The following is a 24510-nucleotide window of genomic DNA, read 5'->3' on the forward strand; positions in this document are numbered from 1 at the left end:
CTAAAGCCTTTGTTACATGCTGCCAAGTGAAGAGCATTTTCAACTGGGCGAATACAATGTTTATTCTAAAAAAGGATGTTATACTCAGCCCAAGAGAAAGATTCAGAGCTCAACTTCAAGAAACCTCCTGCCTGTCAACAGCACATTACTGGAGAGGAATTACAAACCGGAAAATTGCAAATTTATATTAACATGCTTTGTTCTGTCCAGGAAGAAAGATTAAAGTTATAGCAAAAGAAGAGAAGTAATTACTTTTCAAAATACCAATTTTCTCTGACTTCTGATCCCCCGAGCACACGAGGCAGAGTGGGTATAACTTGCAGGCCCACCAGAAAACCACTAGGATTTCCCCAAGGACTCTGGATGTGACACCTCCAGCAGCAAGCGTCCTTCAAATCAGGACACTGCAAGTTTAATATCTAGGAGTGATTACAAAAGACTCCCCGTGTTAACATTTCCACACTAGTGTGCGCTGAGCTACTGGATGGGCCAGTTCACTCAGGGGAGAGGGAGGTAGCAAGGAGGGTTTGATCCTTAGACTGGAAGAGGGAAAATTGAGAGCAGCAATATCTGTTTTCACCTGCAAGGATATGTACCTTTGTCATTTCCTTCACAGACTCTGCAATGGGGCAAACGTTACTCTTCCCCGGATCAATATGTTGAAATCCTACCCACCAAGGTGATGCTACTGGAAGGCGGGGCCTTTGGGAGATGATTAGGTCATGAGGGTGGAGCCCTTATGAAGGGATTAATGCCCTTATTAAAGCAACCCCAGAGAGCTCTCTTGCCTCTTCCACTATGAGAAGATACAGTGAGATGCCAGCAGTTCGCAGGAAGAGAGACCTCCCCAGATCTAGAGCCTGAGGTTGAGGCTTCCTGGGCTGAGCTTGAGTTCCTGTAAGCCATGGGCTGTAGTGTGGGTTAAGAGGCACCCTCATGTCCACCGCACAGGACACTGGAGCTGCTGAGGGGCCGAGGCACACGTGACCCAAGGAATCAAGGACCCCCTCATGGAGATGCCCACACTGAAGTTCAGAGACAGAGGAGAAAGTCTGGGGAAGAGAAAATACCCCAAACCCTAGGAAAAAACCAAAATGCTGATATTGCAAAATGGTTTTTAATACTGTTAAAGCAAACTATGTACGGCCTAAGGACTCCATACTTCTGTAGTTGAGTCCTTGTGGTCGAACTTAGCCAAGATTGAAAACCCAACTTAGGAGTGTGTCTAACTTAATATGTAGACAGGATTGAAAGCCTAACTTTAGAGTATGCATCTGTAACAATAGCTGGGTCTTGGCCAATCCCAGCAGCCATGCTTCAGCCACTCATACACTGCTGAGTGTTCAAACTGTGTTCAAATAAGGCTGACGTCAAATTGTAACCAACCCGGGTGTTTCTGTACCTCACTTCCGATTTCTGTATGTCACTTCCCTTTTTGTCTATAAATTTGTTCTGACCCTGAGGCATCCCTGGAATCTCTCCGAATCTGCTGTAATTGTGGAGGCTACTCAATTTACGAATCGCTTTTTTGTTTTTTTCTTGCTCAGTTAAACTCTGCTAAATTCAATGTGTCTAAAGTGTTTTTTTTGTTTGTTTTTTTAGGCGGAGTGTGGCTCCGTTGCCCAGGCTGGAGTGCAGTGGTGCAATCTCGGCTCACTGCAAGCTCCGCCTCCCAGGTTCACGCCATTCTCCTGCCTCGGCCTCCCTAGTAGCTGGGACTACAGGCGCCTCCCCACCACACCCGACTAATTTCTTGTATTTTTAGTAAAGACGGGGTTTCCCCATGTTAGCCAGGATGGTCTTGATCTCCTGACCTCGTGATCCGCCCCCCTCTGCCTCCCAAAGTGCTGGGATTACAGGCGTGAGCCACCATGCCCGGCCGTGTCTGAAGTTTTAACAGTACCAAGCTAGGGGAGTGTCTTTTAGCCGGCAGGACAGCTACCCACTTTCTTTTGCAGTGGGGGTGGGGTTCACTCTGACCTCCTGGGACTGACAAGGGCCCAGGAAGATCATGGCCTTGACTGAAGAGTTAGGGGTTAAGGTGTAGAAAACTAATAAGGTGTGTCTTTTTTTTTTTTTCTGGTAGACAATATGTGCTCAAAGGTTATGGTTTTATTCCTCCATGGGGCATGAAGCAGTTCTGTTATCCAACTTAGAAGTCAAATTTCAGCATTCCTTTCCCAATGAACAATATGGCATTCTGTTCCTCAAACGCTGCTTGTGCTGATTTTCCCATTAATTTGATGACTCAGACCTTGGCACGGGCTAACATAGAATTGTGTAGGCATGGCGCTGTGACAGCTGCAGGGTGTTAGAGGGAGGGGCGTTCGGTGGGTCCGGGATCCCGGTGCCCAGGAAGGGAAGGCTTTGAAGAAGAAAAGTAAGGATGCTTCCGTTACGTGCGGAAGGGCACTGTGCAGCAGGTGCTCTGCCCACATCACGGAATGTAGAAACTGCGGCGTCCCTAAAGGACGGAGCTTGTCATTAACTATTTCAGCTGGAGAGATCAGAGTCTCAGGAAACTAAATAACTTAAGACCCAGGCCGCCTGGCCTGCGAGCAGTTGGTTCAGAATCGGAGCCCTGAGCTGCCTGAGTTCATACTCCAGGCCCCTGCAGCCTCGATTTCTTCCTGTCGTTATCAAGTCACATGCCACAAAGAGGGCTAAGGGACTAAGGCTAAGATGCTGTCATGGAGATCTGAAGGTCCCTGGGGACTTTTGAGAGAGCAGTTTTCAAACAACTTGTGGCCGGGCGCAGTGGCTCACACCTGTAATCCCAGCACTCTGGGAGGCCAGTGTGGCAGCCAGGAATTCAAGACCAGCCTGGGAAACACGGTGAAACCCTGTCTCTACTAAAAAATAAATATATATATATAATTTACATATATATTTGTATATATTTATAGATATTTGTATATATTTATATATATTTTTATATATTTATAGATATTTGTATATATATTTATATACATATTTGTATATATATTTATATATATATATAGCGACCTCAGTCTTAAGTTTTATATATATTTATATACATATATATATATATATATCTGGCCTGGTGGCCACACCTATATCCTTTGTGAGGCATGACAATCACTTGAATCCAGAAGGTGGAGGTTGCACTGAGCCCAGCTTGTGCCACTGCACTCCAGACTGGGCGATAGAGCAAGACTCTGTCTCAAAACAACAACAAAAGCAACCACCACCACCACCCAGCTTGTGGTAAAGGCAGTGGGAGAAGCCGCCCAGCCCCCCTCCCCTCACTGCAGCGGCCCACCTGCCCTCCACTTGCCTGCTTCCCCTGGCACCAGCACTGCACCTCTACTCCCAGTTGCCCACCCGCCCTTCTGCCCTGGGCCATCACTGCTGCCCGGCCGGTTCTCCCTTCCCCAACCTGCCGAAAGTGCTTTCAAGAAGGACACCAGGAGGCCCCGGCTGCCAAAGCTCATGCCCTCTCTTTATTATCGTCTCCAACTGTCCTACCTAACATGTGGACAGGGTCATCAAGAAGGCCCTTGGAGTTCCTGCCCTTCTCAGCGTCACAGCTATTCCTGTGCTTCCTATCCTCATCCAGTGGATCCATGGGGAGGGAGGGGAGTCCCAGACCCAGTGACTGCTGCCAGCCCCGGGGACCCTGGGGAGCAGGAGAAGCAGCTCTATGACACCCTGGGAGTGGGCGGTGCCCAGGCCACTGGTTTAGACCTTTGACTGCCACTTCCCAGAGGGGATTTCTACCAGGATGAGCACATCTTTGCTTTGCTTCCTTCATGAGTGTCTTAATGCTGATGTTTAAATCCTTCTAGAGTGATCTCAGGCAGTGGCTGGGTACCCACAGGTTCAGGATCACCAAAGGGATTCTAAAAATGATGCCAAGGCTTGTGTCCAGGCCCTGGAGATTTGGATTCAGTAGGTCTGTGGCGGGATACAGAAATTAGAATCCCTAAAAATGCCCCAAGGGGTTGTGAGGGGCAGGAGGTTTGGGAACCATTCATCCTCTGGAGGGCGATTCTCCCTTTGGGCCTGAAGAGGAACATGGTGAGCTGGGTAACTTACCCTCTGTTCCCGCCTTAGTCATCAGGCTCTAAAGCAATGCCTGCTTATTGTGTTGCCAGGAGGGGAAGGTTTTGTTGTGATTCAGCATCACCGCCCGATTGTGCAATAAAGTGTGTCTCTCATGGGGCAGTGTAACAGTTAGGTAATTGTATAGAACTCTGTGCCTGTCTACTGCTCACCCATGGCAGGAAGAATTGCATGCATGCGTGTGTGTGTGCACGTGTGGTGGAGGTGGGGGTGGAACAGGAAAAGTCGCTCTCCTAACATACTTCATGGCTGAAAATAGCAATTTCATACATATATGAAACATGTATAATATACTTATATATAGATGTTTCATATATATATTTCATATGATTATAGGAAATATATTTCATATATATATATAGAGAGAGAGAGAGAGAGAGAATCAAAATTCCCTCAGAAAGGTAAAGGCATGATTGTCCATCTGTGGCTCAAGAGGAATAACCTCACAAGGGTCATTGTGAGTAAGATCAACACACAAACGGCTTAGCACAGAGCCAAGTGCACCCTGAATGCTAACTGTGTGTTTTCTATGATCACCACCATTACTACTTTGTTACTGTAATCATCACGATCATCTCTAAAGAGATGGGAATATGAGCCTATGGGAGTTCGTACACACAGAAAAGACCGCTGAAGGCTTGGATTGGCCTTAAATCTCCTTTAAAAACACAAGTATGGGAGGCCAAGGCAGGAGGAACACTTGAGTCTAGGAGTTCAAGGCCAGATTGGGCAATATAATGAGACCCTGTCTCTATAAACACACACACACACACACACACACACACACACACACACACACACACACCTCCACAGGTAAATCAAAATGCACTTATATAGGTTTTAAAAGCGGAATTAGGCCGGGCACGGTGGCTCACGCCTGTAATCTCAGCACTTTGAGAGGCCAAGGCGGGTGGATCACGAGGTCAGATCAAACCATCCTGGCTAACATGGTGAAACCCCATCTCTACTAAAAATACAAAAGAAAAAAAAAATTAGCTGGTTGTGGTAGCAGGCACCTGTAGTCCCAGCTACTCGGGAGGCTGGGATGGTGCCTGGGAGGCGGAGCTTGCAGTGAGCCAAGATTGCGCCACTGCACTCCAGCCTGGGCGACAGAGCAAGACTCTCTCAAAAACAAAAAAACAACAAAAAAAAGCTGAATTAGTGCCCAGGAGACACATTGATATATATTGAAGCTAGAATAACTTGAGGAACTGCATATGTATTATCTTTCCTGCTTTAAGAGAAACTCATTTGTGACACCTGTGTAGCCAATCATTAGACAAGTATATTCTAATCCTACAAATCAATTTAAGCCTGTTTTCCGGAAAAAAAAGCAGATCACCATTAATCATGAAAACAGAGTTGGCTTAATTCAGCTATGAATGCTTTCAGGTGAATGGCAGCTTTTAAATGTCAGCTTTCTCATCAATGCTCGCCTCTCTTCTCACAGACACTGAAACCTTCCACCTCTGCAGACAGCAGCCTTCCCGGCTCACAGTCAAGCAGGTGGGCTGGTTGAGCACTGCTGCGTATGAGCAGCCCGCCTCCTGCTGGTGAGTAGGAAAATGACATCACTTTTCAGGGGCCTTGAGCTAATCAACGTTACTGCTTGGCAACGGGTGTCACCGAAACATGTTTTGTTGTTCTCACATTGTCTTATAACTATCCCTTTTTACAGAATATGTATATATGTATATATTTAAATGTATTTTGTTTTTTTTTTTTGAGATGTTGTTTCGCTCCTGTTGCCCAGGCTGGCGTGCAATGGTGAAATCTCCGCTCACGGCAACCTCCGCCTCCTGGGTTCAAATGATTCTCCTGCCTCGGCCTCTCAAGTAGCTGGGATTACAGGTGCCTGTTGCCACACCTGGCTACTTGGGAAGCTGAGGGAGGAGACGGGGTTTCACCATGTTGGCCAGGCTAGTTTTGAACTCCTGACCTCAGGTTATCTGCCCGCCTCCACCTCCCAAAGTGCTTGGATTACAGGTGTGAGCCACTGCTTCCGGCCTATTTTGTTATTTTTAAAAAAATAAATCATCCGAGTGTTGGGATTTAATGGGGTTAGGTCTAGCCAAGGGCTCGGGGGAATACAAGGCTACACTGTAAGCAATACAAGGCTACTCCACTAAGCTCCAATCTCCCCAAGCCATGCTTTAGAATGCAATTCAGAAGGGCATTTGTTTTTATTTATTTATTTATTTTTGGGACGGAGTTTTGCTCTGTCACCTAGGCTGGAGTGCAGTGACGCAATCTCGGCTCACTACAACCTCCGCCTCCTGGGTTCAAGGGATTCTCATGCCTCAGCCTCCTGAGTAGCTGGGATTACAGGCACGCACCACCCCACCTGGCTAATTTTTGTATTTTTAGTAGAGATGGGATTTCATCATGTTGGCCAGGCTGATCTCGAATTCTTGACCTCAGGTGATCCACCTGCCTCGGCCTCCCAAAGTGCTGGGATCACAGGCACGAGCCACCATGCCTGGCCCAGAGCATTTTTGACGATGATTCTAACAGTGGTGATTTCTGCTAGGAGTGGAATGTGTGCCAAGTGCCACAGACGAGATCTTACAGAGTCTTGCCCCATGGGGCCTTAAATGCTTCCTAAAGGGGAAGTGAAGTAAAATAATATCTATCAACCTATTTTGAGATTAATGGGGGAAATGGAACAACATAAATATTAAGTAGCAGAATTATTAATAGGTACCATTTATTGGTTATTTTAAAAGTGCTTTGTGTTCAACTATTGTTACAAGTTGACATATGGGAAAAATCTACACTTGAGCTAGAAAATATGCTGATTTGTATTTTTGATAATGACATTCTCTAGTTCATGGTTGGCTTACGTCAGCAGTGACCAAAATTATCCACATAGATGGGATTCTGAATGTGGAATCATCACTAATAGGATGCGAGAGGGAGTCAAAGCCAACAACAGAGCCTGCCTTTTATGCAAAGTATAGTTATTCTGGCACAAAGTAGACTATTATTTTTGCTAGAGTGAATGCAGAAATATTTTCATTCAAGAAACATGTGTTGGGTGTCTAAGATGTGCCAGGCACTGTCCTGGACCCTGGGGATACATCCCAGTAAACAAGAGAGACGACAAACAAATAGCAAGCCAACAATCCCTGCCTTGTGGAGCTTCCCTGTTAGCAGAACGGCGGCTCTCACACCAGCAGCACCAGAAGCGCTTGTTAAACACACATTGCTGCGGCTCCCCCACTGCCCCTCTGGGTCTCAATCCGTAGGTCTGGGATTGCGCTCAAGGACTGGCAGTTTAACAAATTCCTAGGTGATGCCGACGTTGCTAGCCTGCAGAGCTTTGGAGAACCACTGCTCGCAGAAGGTCTATATACACTGTGGTCAACAAAGACAGAGAGATCTTTTTTTTTTTTTTTTTTTTTGAGATGGGGTCTCGCTCTGTTGCCCAGGCTGGAGTGCAGTGGCACGATCATAGCTCACTCCAGCCTGGAAGTCCTGGGCGCCCGAGTAGCTGGGAGTACAGGCACATGCTTCTGTCCTCTGCTAATCTTTAAAAAATATTTTTTGTAGAGATGGGGTCTCGTTTTGTTGCCCAGGCTGATCTTGAATTCTTAGCTTCAAGCGGTCCTCCCACCCTGGCCTGCCAAAGTGTGGGGCTGCCAGTGTGAGCCCCTGCACTCGGTAGGGCAGAATTTCTCTCTTCTCTGGGAAACCGAGGTCTTTGCCTGTCAGGCCTTCCATGGACTGGGTGAGGCCCACCCACATTATAGAGGGTCATCTCCTTGACTTTAAAGTTAACTGAGTATAGATGTTAACCACGTCTACAAAAATACCCTCACAGCGACACCTCGACTAGTGCTGGATCCAACAACTGGGCTACGCAGCCCAGCTACATTGACACAGAAAATTACCCATCGCAGCTAGGCTGAAACTCATAAGACTAGATATGTTTGACTTCAAGCCCCCTCTGCTTCTCTTGGATTCCTCAGACATGGGTGAGAACACCTGGTCCTTGCTGAAAGAAGGTAAATGCAACCCTGGAGAACAGCAGTGCTGAGCCTAAATGGGCTATGCCTCTGTGCTTACAGGGGTGCTGAGTTTAAATGAGCTATGCCTGTGTGTTTGCGGGGCTGATGAGTTTAAATGTGCTACACCTCTGTGCTTTGCAGGAGCGATGAGTTAAATGGGCCATGCCTCCGTGCTTGCAGGGTGAGTTTAAACGGGCTATGCCTCCGTGCTTGCAGGGTGAGTTTAAACGGGCTGTGCCTCCGTGCTTGCAAGGAACAAGTGTAGAGCAGGTGAACCGTTTTCCTCACACATGGTCAACATGCTTTTCTGTGGCGTGACAATATTTTGCCCTCTCTCTCTGCAAGCCCCATTTTTAATGAAGGATTTATGGGGGCCAGGATCCAGCTGTTAGCTTTTCAAATCTGCACACCTCTCAGAAATGCTCCTCCTGGGGCACAGTCCTTCGATTCCCTCCTGCCTGTTGTCGTCTGGGCCACTATGCAGGCGTGGCTGGGGTGCCTTTCAAAGTGGCGTTCACTCCCTTTTCCCCCAGCTCATTTTATTTTTGTTTCCGGCCAAATCCAGCGTTTTCCTTAAGGGTTTAGCGCCATCTGGTACATCAGAGGTGCACTGCAGCTGCTTCCCTCCTGATACTGAGTGGGGTGCAGAGAATTGCCAGGAGCGCTTTCCTTTGAGGAGATCCAAATGCCCGTGGGGTATGCGGTGTGTGTGTGAGTGGCAAGTGTGTGCAGTGTTATGTATCTGTGTGTGGTGTGTGTTCTGTGTGTATGTGTGTTGTGTATATGTGTATGCCGTATGTGTAGTGTGTGTGGGGTGTGTGTGTGGTATATGTGGTGCACGTGTGTGGTGTGTGTAACGTATGGTGTGCATGTTATGTATGTGTGTGTGCCGTGTGTGTTATATGTATATGTGGTGTATGTGGATGTGATGTGTGTTATGTTTATGTGTGTGTGGTGCATGTGTGTGGTGTGTGTGATGGGTGTGTGGTGCATGTGTGTGGTGTGTGTAATGCATGGTGTGCATGGTATGTATATGTGTGTGTATATGTGTGATGTGTGCCATATATGTGTGGTGTGTATGTGTGATGTGTGTGTCATGTTTATGTGTGTGGCATGTGTGGTGTGTGTATATGTGTGATGTGTGCTATAGATGTGTGATGTGTATGTGTGATGTATGTGTTATGTTTATGTGTGTGACATGTGTGATGTATGTGTGGCATGTGTGTGTATATGTGTGATGTGTATGTGTGATGTATGTGTTATGTTTATGTGTGTGGCATGTGTGATGTATGTGTGGTGTGTGTGTGGTGTGTAACTGTGATAATAAGTTTCTAGAAAAATATTTTCCACATTGCGAACTTGTTCTAGCCGCTGGTTTATGGAGTCTAGTACACAGGGTATACAGGGTATAGACTTGCAAAATCAGTTTCGGAATTTACATTCAGACCTCTTTTACCAACTCTGCTGGGATCCTAAAACCCCTCTGGGATCCAAAAGCCTCCGGGACAGCATCATTTTCAGGGGAGGGTCCCATGTGTCAGGCCAGGCAGGCATCTGGTGGAGGCTGCACTGTGGCTGGCTGTGCAGAGGGAAGATTTAGGGGACCCACAGGCCACGACCCCCACAGGTGAGAGAGCGCAGGGGACCCACAGGCCGTGACCCCCACAGAGGAGAGAGTGCAGGGGACCCGCAGGCCATGACCCCCACAGGTGAGAGCTCAGGGGACCTGCAGGCCGTGCTCCTCAGGGCAGAACTCCTGCGGTGGAGGGAACCCCCCCGGGGGTGCTGAGGCTCCTGCAGAAGGAGGATGCCCCTGGCCGGAAGCTGACATTGCAGGGAAGTTTGCAGAGGCTCAGTGCTCTGCTGTGCTGGAGTGACAGTCCGGAAGAGAAGAAGGGTTTCTGCAGTACAGAAGTGTGCTTGAAGAGCCCCAGCCCCCGGTCTGCATGGTCAGGATCAGCCTCCACGGGCAGGCGTGCGGTGCCACTGTGTGTGTGCGCACACAAACATGCCTTCACTTGTCTTTCAATCCCAATCGATCTTATCTTTCCTTTCCTCTGTCCACAGTGCCTGACATTTTTAGCATTCAGCCTTAAAAACCCAAACCGCCAAGTTTCACCGTTTTGTAGTACTTTGCAACTTACAAACGCCTAAACACACACTCATTTCATTATTTATAGCTGGGTAGATCTTACTGGCCCTGTGTGGCAGGTGACAAAAAGGCTGTGAGCCTTTGAGCAACTTGCCTGGAAGAGGAGGAAATCAAACCGGGCCTTTGACGACTTGCCAAGGGCCATTTCTGCTGCCCCAGAGCAAACCTTCGCACACAAGCTGAGTGCCTTGGAAACGCACTGCAGAGGGGCTGGTGCTGTCCTGGCACTGACTCAGCTTTTCACAGTGCAAGGCCGAGCCCGAAGGATGCACTGGCTTTAATGGAGATCTGTTGCAGCCGTTCCATCCCATCTGTACATCCACTTAGGCGGCGGGTCCAGGGTCATGGATTCAAGAGAAGTGGCATCAAACCTGCTTGACTTAAACCAACAAGTGGTTCAGAAAATACACTCCCAAATAACTAGGGATCTAGATCTCCGGGAATAATAAATTACACCCGTCTTCCAATACTGGGACTGCATTTGTGTGTGAAGGCAGCCAATGGCTGAGAGACGGCTCTGCGGTGAGGTGCTGGGGCAAAATATATCAAAAGATCTCGGCTCCCCGGAGCCACGGCTGCTTCAGTGTCCTCCACTGAGGGAGGTGCACCTCCTAGCCTCTCCTGGACTGTAACTCTGAAGGGGTGGGCGTGGGTGTGGGGAGCATGGGTAAGGGGCAGTTCGTTGGAGATTGTCAATCTTGCATCTTGATCGCTGGCTCCAGCCTAGATTCTCCTCTGAGGTGGTCTAGGCATCCACTCCTTTCCCCACTGAACCCCAGCTGAGATGTCCACAATGAACGTGTGTCTCCCTGAAAAACCTGCTTTTGTTTCTGTCTCGTCTTCCAGCCAATAGCACCACTGTCGTTCCAAGCTAGACATCCATGCATCAACATTAACCTGTCACCTCTCATCCTGTCTCCTAATCCACTGCCAATTTCTGCGGATCCTACCTCAAGCCCATCCCCTCCTCTGTATTCCCTGGCCGGATTCCTGGTGCCTAGTGTGTCTCTGGTTTGGCCCTTTGAGGGGGTGCTCTGCTGTGCTCCCAGCCTAACCACCTTGGGACTGAGGTCACACCGTCACATCACGGTGGTGGGACAGCTCACGCCCAGTGGTGGAGGGTGGATGCGAAGGGCCCACCTCTAGCCTCCTACCTCTGGCTCCCCTCAGTCTTCTGTGGCAACCACACTGCAGTGGGACTCCACGTCTGCCCAACCCTGCTTCCTTCTCTTCCTGAAGGTGCTGTTGAGGGCACCCCTGAGACACTCCCTGCCTGCAAGTCTCAGAGCCTGTTCTCCTGGGAATCTATAACCTGTGGCATTTGGTGCCTGGATAGTCCTAGGAAGCAAACTCTAAACTGGAGTTAGAGCTGGAATCCCTCCTGCCAGTGGCCAAAGAGGAGCCTGTCACTGTTGGAAGACAGTGCTGGAAGCTCTGAGTGGGGCCCCGAGGAGCCAAGGGGCAGGGTCAGGCGGCATGCAAGCGCCCTGTCTCTGTGGCTGTGCACACAGGCAGACCCTGTGGATTCCAGGTGTCTGTGGAGGAAAAAGAGGTCATGCGGGGCTACCTGCGGGCCAGTAAGAGCATCCCAGTAAAGATTCTGGGGGTTCAGGAGCTGAGAACGATGGACCATTTGAAAAAGAGCCCCTGGCATGCTACTAAGCCCTGTGGAGTTGGAGCATCAGTTCAGCAATTGTCATAAGACACAAGTGGGGCATCCAGGCCCAGGCCCAAGCAGACCCATGGGGCATGAGCGAGCTGCACAAGCAGGTCCTCAGACCCCCGTGCCACCCACACCGTGGCGCGACTGCCTCTCCTCGGGCTCACAATCATGGCCCCACGGTGGTGGTGGCTGGGCTGGGGAGATTCCTTATGACACAGTGAGGGATCCAAGCTTGGTTCACAATTGAGTTAGCTTAACATACGGCTGCAAGCCAAAAATGCCCCGTCGCTATCCTGTAATCCTCTTTAGGGTTGAAAGAGAGTGGCAAGGGGAGACTCTGTCAGTAGGCAGAGCCTTGGGCAACGCAACTGCTATGGTCCGAGTGTTTGTGTCTCCCCACATTCCTATGTTGAAACCCAGTCACCAAGGTGGTGGGATTAGGAGGTGAGGCCTTTGCAAGGTGACTGGGTCCTAAGTCAGAGCCCTCAGGAATGGAATTAGTGCCCTTATAAAGAGAGGGCATTAACCAGTCACCTCTCATCCCGGGAGGCCCCACGGAGCTGCCTTGCCCCTTCCACCATGTGAGGGTATAGCTAGAAGACGTTATCTACAAACCAAAAAGTGGTCCCTCATGAGACCCCAGATCTGCTAGTGCATTCATCTTTGACTTCTGAGCCTCCAGAACTGCAAGGAATAAATGTGTGTTGTTTATAAGCCATCCAGGAAAGAGTCCCGAGTTAGGAATAGATACAAGCTCCTAAGCAGTGGCAAACACCTTGGCAGCCTCCTTAAGGGCAGGGACAGAGAAAATCTGGAAGACTGAGGACAGGTGAGCCAAGGGACTCTGCAGAGCAGGCACGTGGACAGACCCGTGGGAGGGGCAGGGCATATCTGCATGTTTGCACAGCACGGCAGAGCTCACAGGAGAGCACTTCAACAGGCAGAGGGAGCGACCCGGCCAGTGGACCCGCTGCCAGCCTCCGACACTGGCCACAGCAGTCCTGGGCCAGGGCACCCCTGCGTGGAGCAAGCGTGGTGGTGAGCTGAAGCCCTGCCAGGCCCCCCAGCTCAGGCATCCCCCCATCTGCCACACTGCCAACATTCAACCTGCCAGCAACAAAGAGCGGCACTGAGTCCTGTGTGTACTCCACTCCTCGAGGAGACCAACTAACTGGCCAGTGGGTGTCAAGTGGATGACACTGACACCAGGGAAGATGAAGACACTCCATCTTGACAGGAAGTGACTCCTATTCTGGGTGTGGGTTTGCCTTTCTTGGCAAGAGAGCCTCAGCCAGCACTAGCATCTGCAGGCTACCGGCACCCTGCATGACACTGCATTGTGTCCCAGTGGGCGCACGCCCATGGGAACACTGGTCCTGTCACACATCCTACTGCCCAGAAGCTGTTGACCTGATGAGATGGATGGACCAGGCTTGCACGATGCCGCTGGAGCTGCACTGTGACGTGGGCACTGTCCTCTAAGGTGGGGTTTACACTCTGTATCAACAACTACCACGGTGCAGGGTGTGCCTCCAGCGGGTAGAACGCAATGGTTCAGGAATCAAGGGGTGGAAGTAGGGATGGCCCCACTTCTCACTCCCAGTGGCCCACTTGGAGTTGATGCTCTCCATCTGTGCAACCTGGCCTTACACATGTAGGGGCCCTGGCTTCCGGCATGAGACTACTTTTGCCAGAGAACACAGCAAGAGTTCTGGTCATTTTATGTTGCATTTGCCAAGGGATTAGCAGGTTAGAAACGGAGTCGCCATCCTGGAAGGGATAACTGACTCTTGGGAGCAGGCAGGGCTGCAGTTCTAGAATGGGGCATTTAAATGGGAAGAATGCATTTGGCACCCAGGTGGGTCACTGTGGCATCTCTTGGTCCTCCCTTGCCCAATGTTGATAGCAAATCGTTCAGTAGTCATGGCTTTAGAATGGCACCCAGGGGCCTGGACCCATCAGGGATATGTCTGTGTCACCCCACCAGGTAAGCCACCTAGAGGTCTTCTCTGAGGGCGAGGGGAATCTAGAATGAGTAGGAGAGAAGGAAGTCAATGCGAGTCAGCTGCAACTTCAAGACCAGCTGTGGCAGCATGAGCTGTATATAGTGTACCCTGCCAACCTTCCATTTGTACATTTCTCCAGTCTCTTTCATTCCACAAGCAAACGTCTCCAGGCAGTGCAAGGGGTAGACAACAGCAGATGCTGTGAGGCTGGCCAGACCCCTCCTCCAGGACTGATACCCCTGCTGCTGGTTGTGTCCGCAGCAGACAGCTCTCTGCCAAGTCTCCACTCCGGAAGTGCCCCCAGCTGAAGAAAGCTGCTTCACCCAAAGCCATTCTCCCTTCTGGGGGAAGCCCACATTGAAAACCTGGTCTATGCATGGGGAGGTAAGGCCTGACCACCCTGTGTCCATGCACAACAACTCAGAAGGCTCATCCAGCTCCAGAGCTCCTTCTAGGACCTGCTGTGGCAACTGCACGGCAGTTCAGCCTTCGTGCGATTCCCCACAGCATCCTCCAGTACACAGTCTGCATTCGAATCTCAAGCAGCTCAGGGTTTTCTTCCTGGAAAACATGTACTATTACAATTCCCTACTAAGTGTTTTTCATATTTTAGCCAGAGATCTTTCGAAAGCACCCATCTGATGACGTCAATCTTAAAAAAATCTCCAGATGCCTTCTCACTGCCCTAAATCCCAAGCTCCTGCCTGTGACTGATAAGGCCCTTCATTTCCTGGCTCCGTCTCCAGCCTAGCCTGTGGCCACAGCCACCATCACTTTATGGCACAATCAAGGGAGTATCTTCCACCTCCCTGAACATGTCATTCATGTTCATCTCCAGAACTTTGCACACCTTGTCCCTTTGCTTAGGACACCCGTGAGTTCCTTCCTTGCCTGAAGAGCTCATCCCTGTAGGTCTCAAATTTCACTTCTTCCAATGAACAATTCCTCCAACCCCGTGGAGAACTGGCCAGGTCCCACTTTTATGCTTCCAAAGCATCCTGAACATTCTCTCTTGTGCCTCTTAGCATACGACATTTTAATTATTTGTCAAACTGGTTTTCTACTTCACTAGATTACAAACCCTATGAGAACAGAGGCCAAGTCCAAATCTATCTTTTTTTTTTTTTTTTTTGAGACAGAGTCTCGCACTGTCGCCTGGGCTGGAGTGCAGTGGCAACCTCCGCCTCCCAGCTTTAAGTGATTTTCCTGCCTCAGCCTCCCACCAAATCTATCTTTAATGTTGTATCCAAAATGCCCAGTACCATGCGTGGTAATAAAAGGTGCCTTATAAATGTGTACTGAGCATCCTTCTTCTTCCTTCTTTCCACTAATTATAAGAAATTCACAGTCGAAATGAGGTTCAAAGGCACATAATGTAGGAAGTGTAACACAACATTGCAGCCAAAATTCTACTTATGGATGTGTTTAAGATTTTAAAAAATGTTAATTCTCAACATTTAAAAATAAAGATATTTAACAAAAACACATGGATTTTATGCTACTGACATCACAAAATCACACTGGAAGGCCTGGTACCATTGGGCTCACATTTCTGCTGGGTAAACATGGACCTGAACTGGGGAGCTGTGTAGTAGGTGTCTCCCCAACCCCCCACAACAAGCCATGCCCACTCCAGTTTGCCACAGACCACCCCACCTGCGCTGGCATGGGGCTATGTGTCATTATGCTTGCAGGCTTTTAGGTTGATGTGTTTTTGTTGTTCTGTTTGTTTTAATAGGAAAAGCAGAAGAAAATGAAATTTATCTTTGCATCCTTATCAAAATATTGACAGGTCCATGAAGCAGGCTTCAACTCTGCCTCACTCATTTAAGAGTTGTGTTGCTGTTGGCATCTGAGTTGGCCATCCCTGGTATTGTGTCTGACAAGCCAACAACAGCCCACTCATTCCCCTCTTTCAAAAGGCAGAGTGACCAGTAAGAACAATGGAAGCACATTTCTGCTTCACTGGGACTGGAATGGTCATCAGTTCTGGCTGGTGCAGCTCCCAAAGACCTGGGTAAAATAATGGTCAGGGGCCTGTCAACTCTATGCCCCCGGCCACTCTCCCTCCCTCTCCCTTGCCTATGGACAAAATCTATCACAAAACCTTGAGATAAGGCTCAGAATAAGATGGTGTATTTGAAAGTGCTTTGTAATCAAGCACGATACAAGTGCACATTATTATATTTATCCCAAGCAAATGGTGGGTTTATTTTTCTAATTTAGGAGGCAGATGGAAGGAACTGAGGTTTACTGTGAAAATCTAATTTTCTTTTATGATTCAAAAGATTACTGAGACATAATCCAGCCCTGAAGCTACTGTCCATTCTTTTCCTGTACTTACCCTGCTTCATGGTAGGGAGGGAGGTGTGTGGATGAAGGAGGGATTTGTATTCATTCAACAAACACTTAATGAGAATCTACTCTATGCCAGGCACTGAAGGATACAGGATGCGACCGGCGCAAACCCTGCACTAACAAAGCCCAGACTTTTTAGGCCGGGCGCGGTGGCTCACGCCTGCAATCCCAGCACTTTGGGAGGCCAAGGCGGGTGGATCACGAGGTCAGGAGATCAAGACCATCCTGGCTAACACGGTGAAACCCCGTCTCTACTAAAAATACAAAAAATTAGCTGGGCACGGTGGCAGGTGCCTGTAGTCCCAGCTACTCGGGAGGCTGAGGCAGGAGAATGGTATGAACCCGGGAGGCAGAGCTTGCAGTGAGCCGAGATAGCACCACTGCAGTCCAGCCTGGGCGAAAGAGCGAGACTCCATCTCAAAAAACAAAACAAAACAAAAAAACAAAACAAAAACAAACAAACAAAAAACAAACAAAGCCCAGACTTTTTGTGAAGAGACAGAGAAACGATATTTCAAGTGATGAATATATCAGAATGTACAGTTGTCTGAAAGCTTACAGGATGTAGTGGGGAGGGCAGATGGCTTCTGGGAGGAGGTAACAGGATCTGGGCCTAGAATGTTGGGCAGGAGGCATGGTTGGTAGGCAGGCATGGGCACACTCCCCTCAGACACTGTAGATATATTAGAGAGAGCAGGTGCTGATCCCCAACTACTTGGATCAAGTATAGCCACTGAAATTGATACCCCCTGTGGCTTTAGATAACACCACTAAAAATCCGGAAGTCTCAGTCTGCACTCCTGTTGAATAGGGAGAGGAATATCAACTACTTAGAACCAGTTTATGTGGCTTGCAAGAGCAAGTGTGTAGTTATTAGCAAGTCTCCAGGGGGAATACGCGGAAGGAACTGGAACATGGGGAGGAGAACAGCAGGGAAAAACAACGAAAGCAAATGGGATCGGACTCTCATTAGTCTGTGATGGATTGATCTTCTGTCACTGCTTTCCCAAACTCCCAGTAGTTTCAGCTTAAAGCTTGTTCAATATTTTAAAACCAATTTAAAGCCAATTTTTGAGTTCGCTTTAAAAAAATTATTGCATTAATCAAAAAATGCATTAAGTTTTAGGTCCAACAGTCTAACTGATAGGAAAAGCTGATTGGGACTCAAGAGAAATGGGCTCGCCTGGCTGGAGCATGTAATGTGCAAGAACAGAAACCAATCAAAGCTAAAGGGAAGAACAGCAGAAACGAGTCACAAATGGCTCAAAGCAACCCCGCAACTGAATAGAATTGAAAGAAAGTGTGAAGAGGGCTGATGAGGGTATTTAGTTATTATTAGCAAAATTCAGACGTGAGAGCACATCTAAAGCCTTCAGTTCCAAGGGAGGCTGCAATTGGGCTTTTATTGTGAGATGTGTAGAGTGTCATCCTTTCAAAGATTTCAGGTCAATGAAACTGCAGAGGTCATCCTCCTGGAGACCATGCTGCTTGAGAGAAATGCAGGGAACAGAAAATAAGCCGGCTCTATGAAAATAAAAACCCTTCATTCTGTTATCAAATCGAATTGGGTCATGAAATTTGAAGAAATAGCTTGTTTGGTTCGTGCCTTCCCACATCCAAGAGCAGCTATGGTCGAAATAAGGAAACTTGGGAAGACTGGTAAATTCACTCATAGAAGGTGCTGGTGATTCTGTATTCTTCCCCCTCTCTGCTCTGCACCTGGAAGGCTGGCTCCCATGGGCTGTGCCCCTAGGATCCCTTGTGCCTGGCTTCGGTGGGGTATGGCCCACGGGAGACATTAGCAGGAGATCAGATGGCAGGAGGCAGGAGGCAGGATGTCCATGCTCACTCCCTTCCTGTGTGGGGCTATTTCTGGGCAACGCTGGATGCCCCATGATGACACCTCCTGTCATGAGGCCCCTTCTCCATGGCTGCAGCTCACGGGGTTCACGGGACTCTTCCTCCCCCTGCCTCTGCAGGCCCGGGGTGGTCATGGCTCCCCACTGATGCTTGCTCCGAGGCCCTCAGCCCTGTGATGGTTCCTGCGGCCCCAGCCTGCCTCTGCAGGTCATCCCTTCCATTAACATCTCCTCCTGTGCCCATCTGGGTTGGCTTCTCTCTCCCAAGGGACCCTGATCGAATCAGAGACGTAGGAAAACATGGCAGCAAAGACCCCAATTAGTTGCTTTCCATTGTCTGGCAACTGTTCACCAGCAGACATCTTTTTAGTTTGGCTGGTTGGTTTGCTTTGTTTCCAAATAAGAGGAATTGAAGGCTGGCCCTGTGATCAGGAACGAGAAGCAGGAAGGGCCTCATCTCCTGGGGGGCGTCTAACTGCAGGGCGGCTTCATCCTGAGTTCTTTCTGGGATGACGCTGATGTGGATTAACTATACCTCCTCAGAATTCCTATCATATCAGTTGCTTGTGCAACCTCTGTGGCATCTATTGAAGCCATAGCAACTCCATGGGAGCAGGGACGTTGTCTTGCTCTTTGTCCTGAGGGCCTAGAACCATGCCTAACATATTACAGGTGTTTAATGCGTATTTGTTGAATGAATGAAATAATTGTCTCATGGGGCGCAATGGCTCACGCCTGTCATCTCAGCACTTTGGGAGGCTTGCTTGAGCTCAGGAGTTCAAGACCAGCCTGGGCAACATGCTGAAACCCTGTCTCTACAAAAAATACAAAAAGTAGCCTGGTGTGGTGGTATGTGCCTGCAGTTCCAGCTACGCGGGAGGCTGAGGTGGGAGGGTTGCCTGAGCCAAGGATAAGGAGTCTGCAGTGAGCCAAGATCATACCACTGCACTCCAGCCTGGGCAACACAGTGAGACCCTGGTTCAAAAAAAATGAAATAATGTCTCTTTCTTTATAGATGCTACCATCACTCAATAAATGTTCTATTAAATGTCTATGCAGCAGATGTCATCTTGGGCCTAGGGACACAGGGGCACAGAGGACACAGTCTGGTTGAAGAGGTTCTGGCTTTTGCAACTTTGCCCATGTGGCACCCTCTGCTGGAATGTCCTTTACCACACCGTCCTGCTGTCCTGACAAACTCTGACCCATCTTTCGTGGCTTTTCCAGGGAAGCCTGGAAGCGTTTTATATAAAGCTATAGAGTTGCTAAGCTTTGGTTTAGCATATTACTGTAATTACGATATTCATTTTCCACTACATCTCCCCCCATGGCTCCCCTATGAGCCTCTGAAGGGAAATACACTTTTCTTTTCTTTTTTTTTTCTTTCGTTTTTTTTTTTGAGATGGTGTCTTGCTCTGTCGCCAGGCTGGAGTGCAGTGGTGCGATCTCAGCTCGCTGCAACCCCCACCTCCCGGGTTCAAGCGATTTTCCAGCCTTAGCCTCCTGAATAGCTGAGATTACAGGTGCACACCACCACACCCAGCTAATTTTTGTATTTTTAGTAGAGACGGGGTTTCACCATGTTGGCCAGGCTGATCTCGATCTCTTGACCTCATGATCTGCCCACCTCGGCCTCCCCAAAGTGCTGGGATTACAGGCATAAGCCACCGCGCCCAGCCGGGAAATACACTTTTCAATGCATTTTTCTAGAGAGTCTAGCAGCTGCTTGACCCACTCAAATCTTCAATTTAATGTCTGCTAATTGACACTGTTTGCAGACATGGTTCCCTTGATACTGGACATCTATAGTTTAGGTCATCTCTAACTTTCTTTTTCCTATTTTTCTGAATCCAATATTAAGGTTTTAACAATTTAAAAACATTTAATTTGGGCTACCTCTATCTTTAACACCAAGGCTGGATGGTTCCCTTTGACTGAAGAATGAATGGGATTAGAGGGAGGGTCAGGCACTTGGATGGCTTTAGGTTAAGCAATGCTCTTCTTTCCCTTACAGCTACTGTTTCCAAATAAATACTGTAGATGCCAGAGTATCACTTTGTGGAAGCCTCTGCCATGTTTGCAGTCTCAGAGCATATGGATGTAAATTGCTAGAGTAACTCCGTTTCCCAGAGCCTCAGGTATACCTGCCTCCATTACAGCGGTCGTGAGGCAGGGGTCTCTGGGCCATTATTGCTTTTGCTGTCAGTACCTGATAAGCTCGCGTTTGAATGTCCCTGAGCTAAAATAAAATCAACAGAAGGAGCATTGCTGCCTGGGCTATGGAAATGGCAACTCAGTCCTAAATCCACTCATATGCTCGTGGCTGGCAATTTAGGAGCAGATGAGAAGACCCAAATTCACCAGTTCTATTTATTTAGTTATGCTAATATTGGATAAACTCATCTGCAGAATTCCATATAGGGATACACTTATTCATGCTCTGATTTTAGAGCATCCAGATCTTTAACATTCTCTACTGTAAAATCAAAATATTCTGGGATTTCTATGTCTGTTTACTGGGTTCCCATCAGTAAAATGACTAAAGGATTTATTTGCAAAGATTTGGTGTTTAAACCCTTGTTAACATCTACATTGGGAGAAAAATAATGAGCAAATTCATCTACCGCAATGACATTTTTACTCTTTTTCCCTGAAGGTTTGGTTGATCCTAATTAATAAATAAAATAGGCCGGGCGCGGTAGCTCACGCTTGTAATCCCAGCACTTTGGGAGGTTGAGGCGGGCGGATCACGAGGTCAGGAGATCGAGACCACGGTGAAACCCCGTCTCTACTAAAAAATACAAAAAATTAGCCGGGAGTGGCGGCGGGCGCCTGTAGTCCCAGCTACTCGGAGAGGCTGAGGCAGGAGAATGGCGTGAACCTGGGAGGCGGAGCTTGCAGTGAGCCGAGATTGCGCCACTGCACTCCAGCCTGGGCGACAGAGCGAGACTCTGTCTCAAAAAAATAAAAAAATAAAAAATAAATAAATAAATAAATAAAATAAAATGTATTTGTATTTTCCTAAGACTGAGATAGCACCTTAGAGAGTGAGGCTCAGTCAACACATTCTTTACTTAATGAGGACTGAAACACCAGTTAGCATAGGGCGGGATGCTGCTAAAAGACAATGATATCCTTACATAATGTAATCTTTCTGTACATGCCACTCATAGAGGTATTTTCACTAGAGATTCTAAACTAGGGCGTTAAAAAAATTGAAGTAGAGTTAGTATGGATTTCTCTGATTTAGAGACTGTTAAATTGTTTTATTTCCCCTCTAAGGACTCCCTTGAAAATGCCCACATGCCTTGTCCCTGTTCCATATCTGCCCAGGGAAAAGCTATTTTGGACATGCCCCAAATGGCCATTGGGAAGTCTACACAGTGCCCCGAGGAGGGGAGTCGTTCTCGGGGAAGCCAGGGCCCCATTCCCATGGCTGTCAGCTACCAGTCTGCTTCTTGCTTTTTTAGAATGGAACTCTCTCTCCATGACCTCCAGGAAACGGCTCCAGTCCCCCACCGTGTCCAGAGCCCTGCTTGGAGGAATGAGTAGGGCATTCTGTACCTGAGTAGTTGTTCCTGAGGCTTCAAATAGGGCACTGCACTCCCCTTCATGGTACGCTTCTTTACATTCCCGGCAGAAGGCAAACTGCAAAAGAACACACATCCATTAATTAGGGACATTAGGTTGCATTTGGCAATAACACATTTTTCCTTTTCCAAATTCATTATATTCATTCCTCTGGCTTGTGTGATAATTTCTGTATCAAATTACTTTTTTTGCAAAGACAAATCAAGTTATATTTTGATGGGATTGTTCACTCTTTACTCAAGAGTGTTCCAAGCACCATAGCAGGGCTACAGAGATGACGGGTCACATTTCCTTCCCTCAAGATGTTTCCAGTCTAGTGGAAGACACAGTGATATGGTTTGGCTGTGTCTCCACCCAAATCTCATCTTGAATTGTAGCTCCTGTAATCCCTGTGTGTCATGGGAAAGACCTGGCGGGAGGTAATTGAATCGTGGGGATGGTTTCCCCCATGCTATTCTCGTGATAGTGAGTGAGTTCTCACGAGATCTGATGGTTTTACAATGGGCTTCCCCCTTCGCTCGGCTCTCATTCTTCTTCTTCCTGCCACCATGTGAAGAAGGATGTCTTTGCTTTCCCTTCCACAATGACTGTGAGTTTCCTGAGGCTTACTCAGCCCTGCAGAACTGTGAGTCAATTGAACCTCTTCCCTTTATAAATTATCCAGTCTCGGGTATATCCCTGTAGCAGTGTGAGAACAGACTAATACACACAGTAATGCAAATAAATACCCACAGCAAAGTTTAATTGGTATTAGAATGTAAGGAAAAAACTTCATTCAAGACATTCACATTCAATATTTGTTTGCATTCACAGAAGATTCATATGCCCATGCCAGTGGACTTTCGTATTGAAAGCCTATTATGGAAAAAGAAATGGGTGGCTATGGGCTGAAACGTGCCCCCTCATAATGGATAGGTGGAAGCAGGACCTCAGAAAGTAACTGTATTTGGAGATAGGGCCTTTAAAGTGGTAAAGGGAAGATGAGGTTGTTAGGGGAGGCCTTGTCCAATCTGACTGGTGTCCTTACAGGAAGAGGACATTAGGACAGAGACACACGGACTGAGACATGATGAGCAGCATTCACCGTGGGACTGAAGACGCCCAAGGGACCAATGCCCTCTACCTGCCATCTGACAAAGAAGAAAGCTGGAAGAGTGAATGCCAGTGAGGCTCGTTCAGGGCTGCCTGTCTGGGATCCATGGACCTCTCCAGAAAGCACGTCCCATTCTCATTGCCACCAGCCATGCTCTGAAGTTGCTGTCACAGTTGAGTTGTGGGTCAGCAGTGGAACACACTGGACTGGAGTCATCATCCCATCCCCTGCCACCTGAAACACCTTGGGAAAGCCACCTTGGTTTCTGTGCCTTGGTTTCCCCCTTGGAAATGCCAGGATAACAGTGATAACTATCTCATATGACCCCTGGGAGAGGTAGTGAGATAGCACATGCTGAGTGGCTGCAACCACAGCATACAATGTGTTCTAAACTTTAAGGAGATGAGAACAACACGGACTCTTTTGTCCCTACTCCGTTTCATAGGAAGGAGTTTCCTCACCAGAAAACTGGTTTCTTTCAATGCAATTTTCTTTAATAAGTTGTGGGCAACATCTCCCACAGCAGAAACTGTATTCAGAGAAGGCGTTTCAGCAGAGGAGAGAGTGCCATCCACAAGTATGGTGTGTGGATGATGGTGGTGGTCTTAGAGCATGGAGGCAAACTGACAGTATCCTCTTTCCCTTGAGAGGTGGGCTTTATGTCTCTTCTGCTGACAGCCAGATGGGTTGAGTACTTGACTACTAGAATATGGTAGAAATGATGGTGTACCACTTTCTAGGCCCAGGCCTCAAGAAACCAGAAGCTTCCATTTCCTGTTGGGACACTTGCTCTTGAAGCCCAGCTGCCATATGGTAAGGAAGCTCAACAGCCCACAAGAGGCCCACATGGAGAAGAACTACAGCCTCAGCCACAAGAACAACCCTGTCTGAGCTTTTAGTAGACAGCCAGCACCAACTTGCCAGCTATGTGACTGGGTCATATTCCAAGTAGACTATTGTTATTTGAAATCATTAAAGTTTAGGGTGGTTTTTACACAGCAGTAAATAACCGATACAGTAATAAATAAGAATATCATATGCTGAAAGTGGTGTCTGGAAGATTCAAAAGATTTACAGAGACTTAAAAGTTCTCAAACTAATATCTTACAGTATAAGTCAGGAATTTAGCCTAATTTTGCTTGAGACAGGACTGATTTGAATTGAAAAACAAAAATAATAAAAAAACAGGATATAAAACCAACTCTATCCCAAAATATACTATAATTCCTCCTTGCCTCAAAAAAGAATAGCTTTTACTCAGCACTATTTTTCCTTCATGTTGTCTTCACCATGTGAACAGAGTTTTCTCCTTTCCTATGTCCAATTTCTTGTTTTAAAAATTCATCTGAAAAGTATTTTAATCTCAGGACATCAGAAACAAAAAGGAAAAGCATTTTATAAGGAAACAATCTCTTCAGAGATATGCCACAATTGATCTTCAAGCCATCACTTTTAACATATTATATTCTTATTTCTTCTCATAGCAGAGAGACTGAACTCAAATTTAGTGAAATGTAAACTTTATTTAAAGGTTGGTGGGAGAGCATGTGTGCGTCAGAATGTCCTTACACAAATCACCAACATTACCCGGTTTCAGCTTCTGACATCTTATTCTCTCTGAACTAAAAGCAAATTCACTGAATAGTGAGTTGGGTTCTAGGATTTTCTCCTATTTTTAAAAACATTTATCTG

At 47.6% G+C, this 24510-nt stretch overlaps 1 protein-coding gene across 11 annotated transcripts in view; it reads right to left on the reverse strand.

Annotated features, from left to right (window-relative positions):
* The window catches only part of PRKN (parkin RBR E3 ubiquitin protein ligase), a 1409627-nt gene that overhangs the window by 17379 nt on the left and 1367738 nt on the right, over nt 1-24510 (reverse strand). For all 11 annotated transcript variants that reach the window (XM_032162049.2, XM_058435658.1, XM_032162058.2 and 8 more), the window contains one exon: nt 21699-21782. In XM_032162049.2, the coding sequence (XP_032017940.1) occupies nt 21699-21782 (84 nt within the window). The remainder of the gene's footprint in view (nt 1-21698; nt 21783-24510) is intronic.

The sequence above is a fragment of the Hylobates moloch genome, unplaced genomic scaffold (assembly GCF_009828535.3).
Source record: "Hylobates moloch isolate HMO894 unplaced genomic scaffold, HMol_V3 SCAFFOLD_2, whole genome shotgun sequence".
NCBI lineage: Eukaryota > Metazoa > Chordata > Mammalia > Primates > Hylobatidae > Hylobates > Hylobates moloch.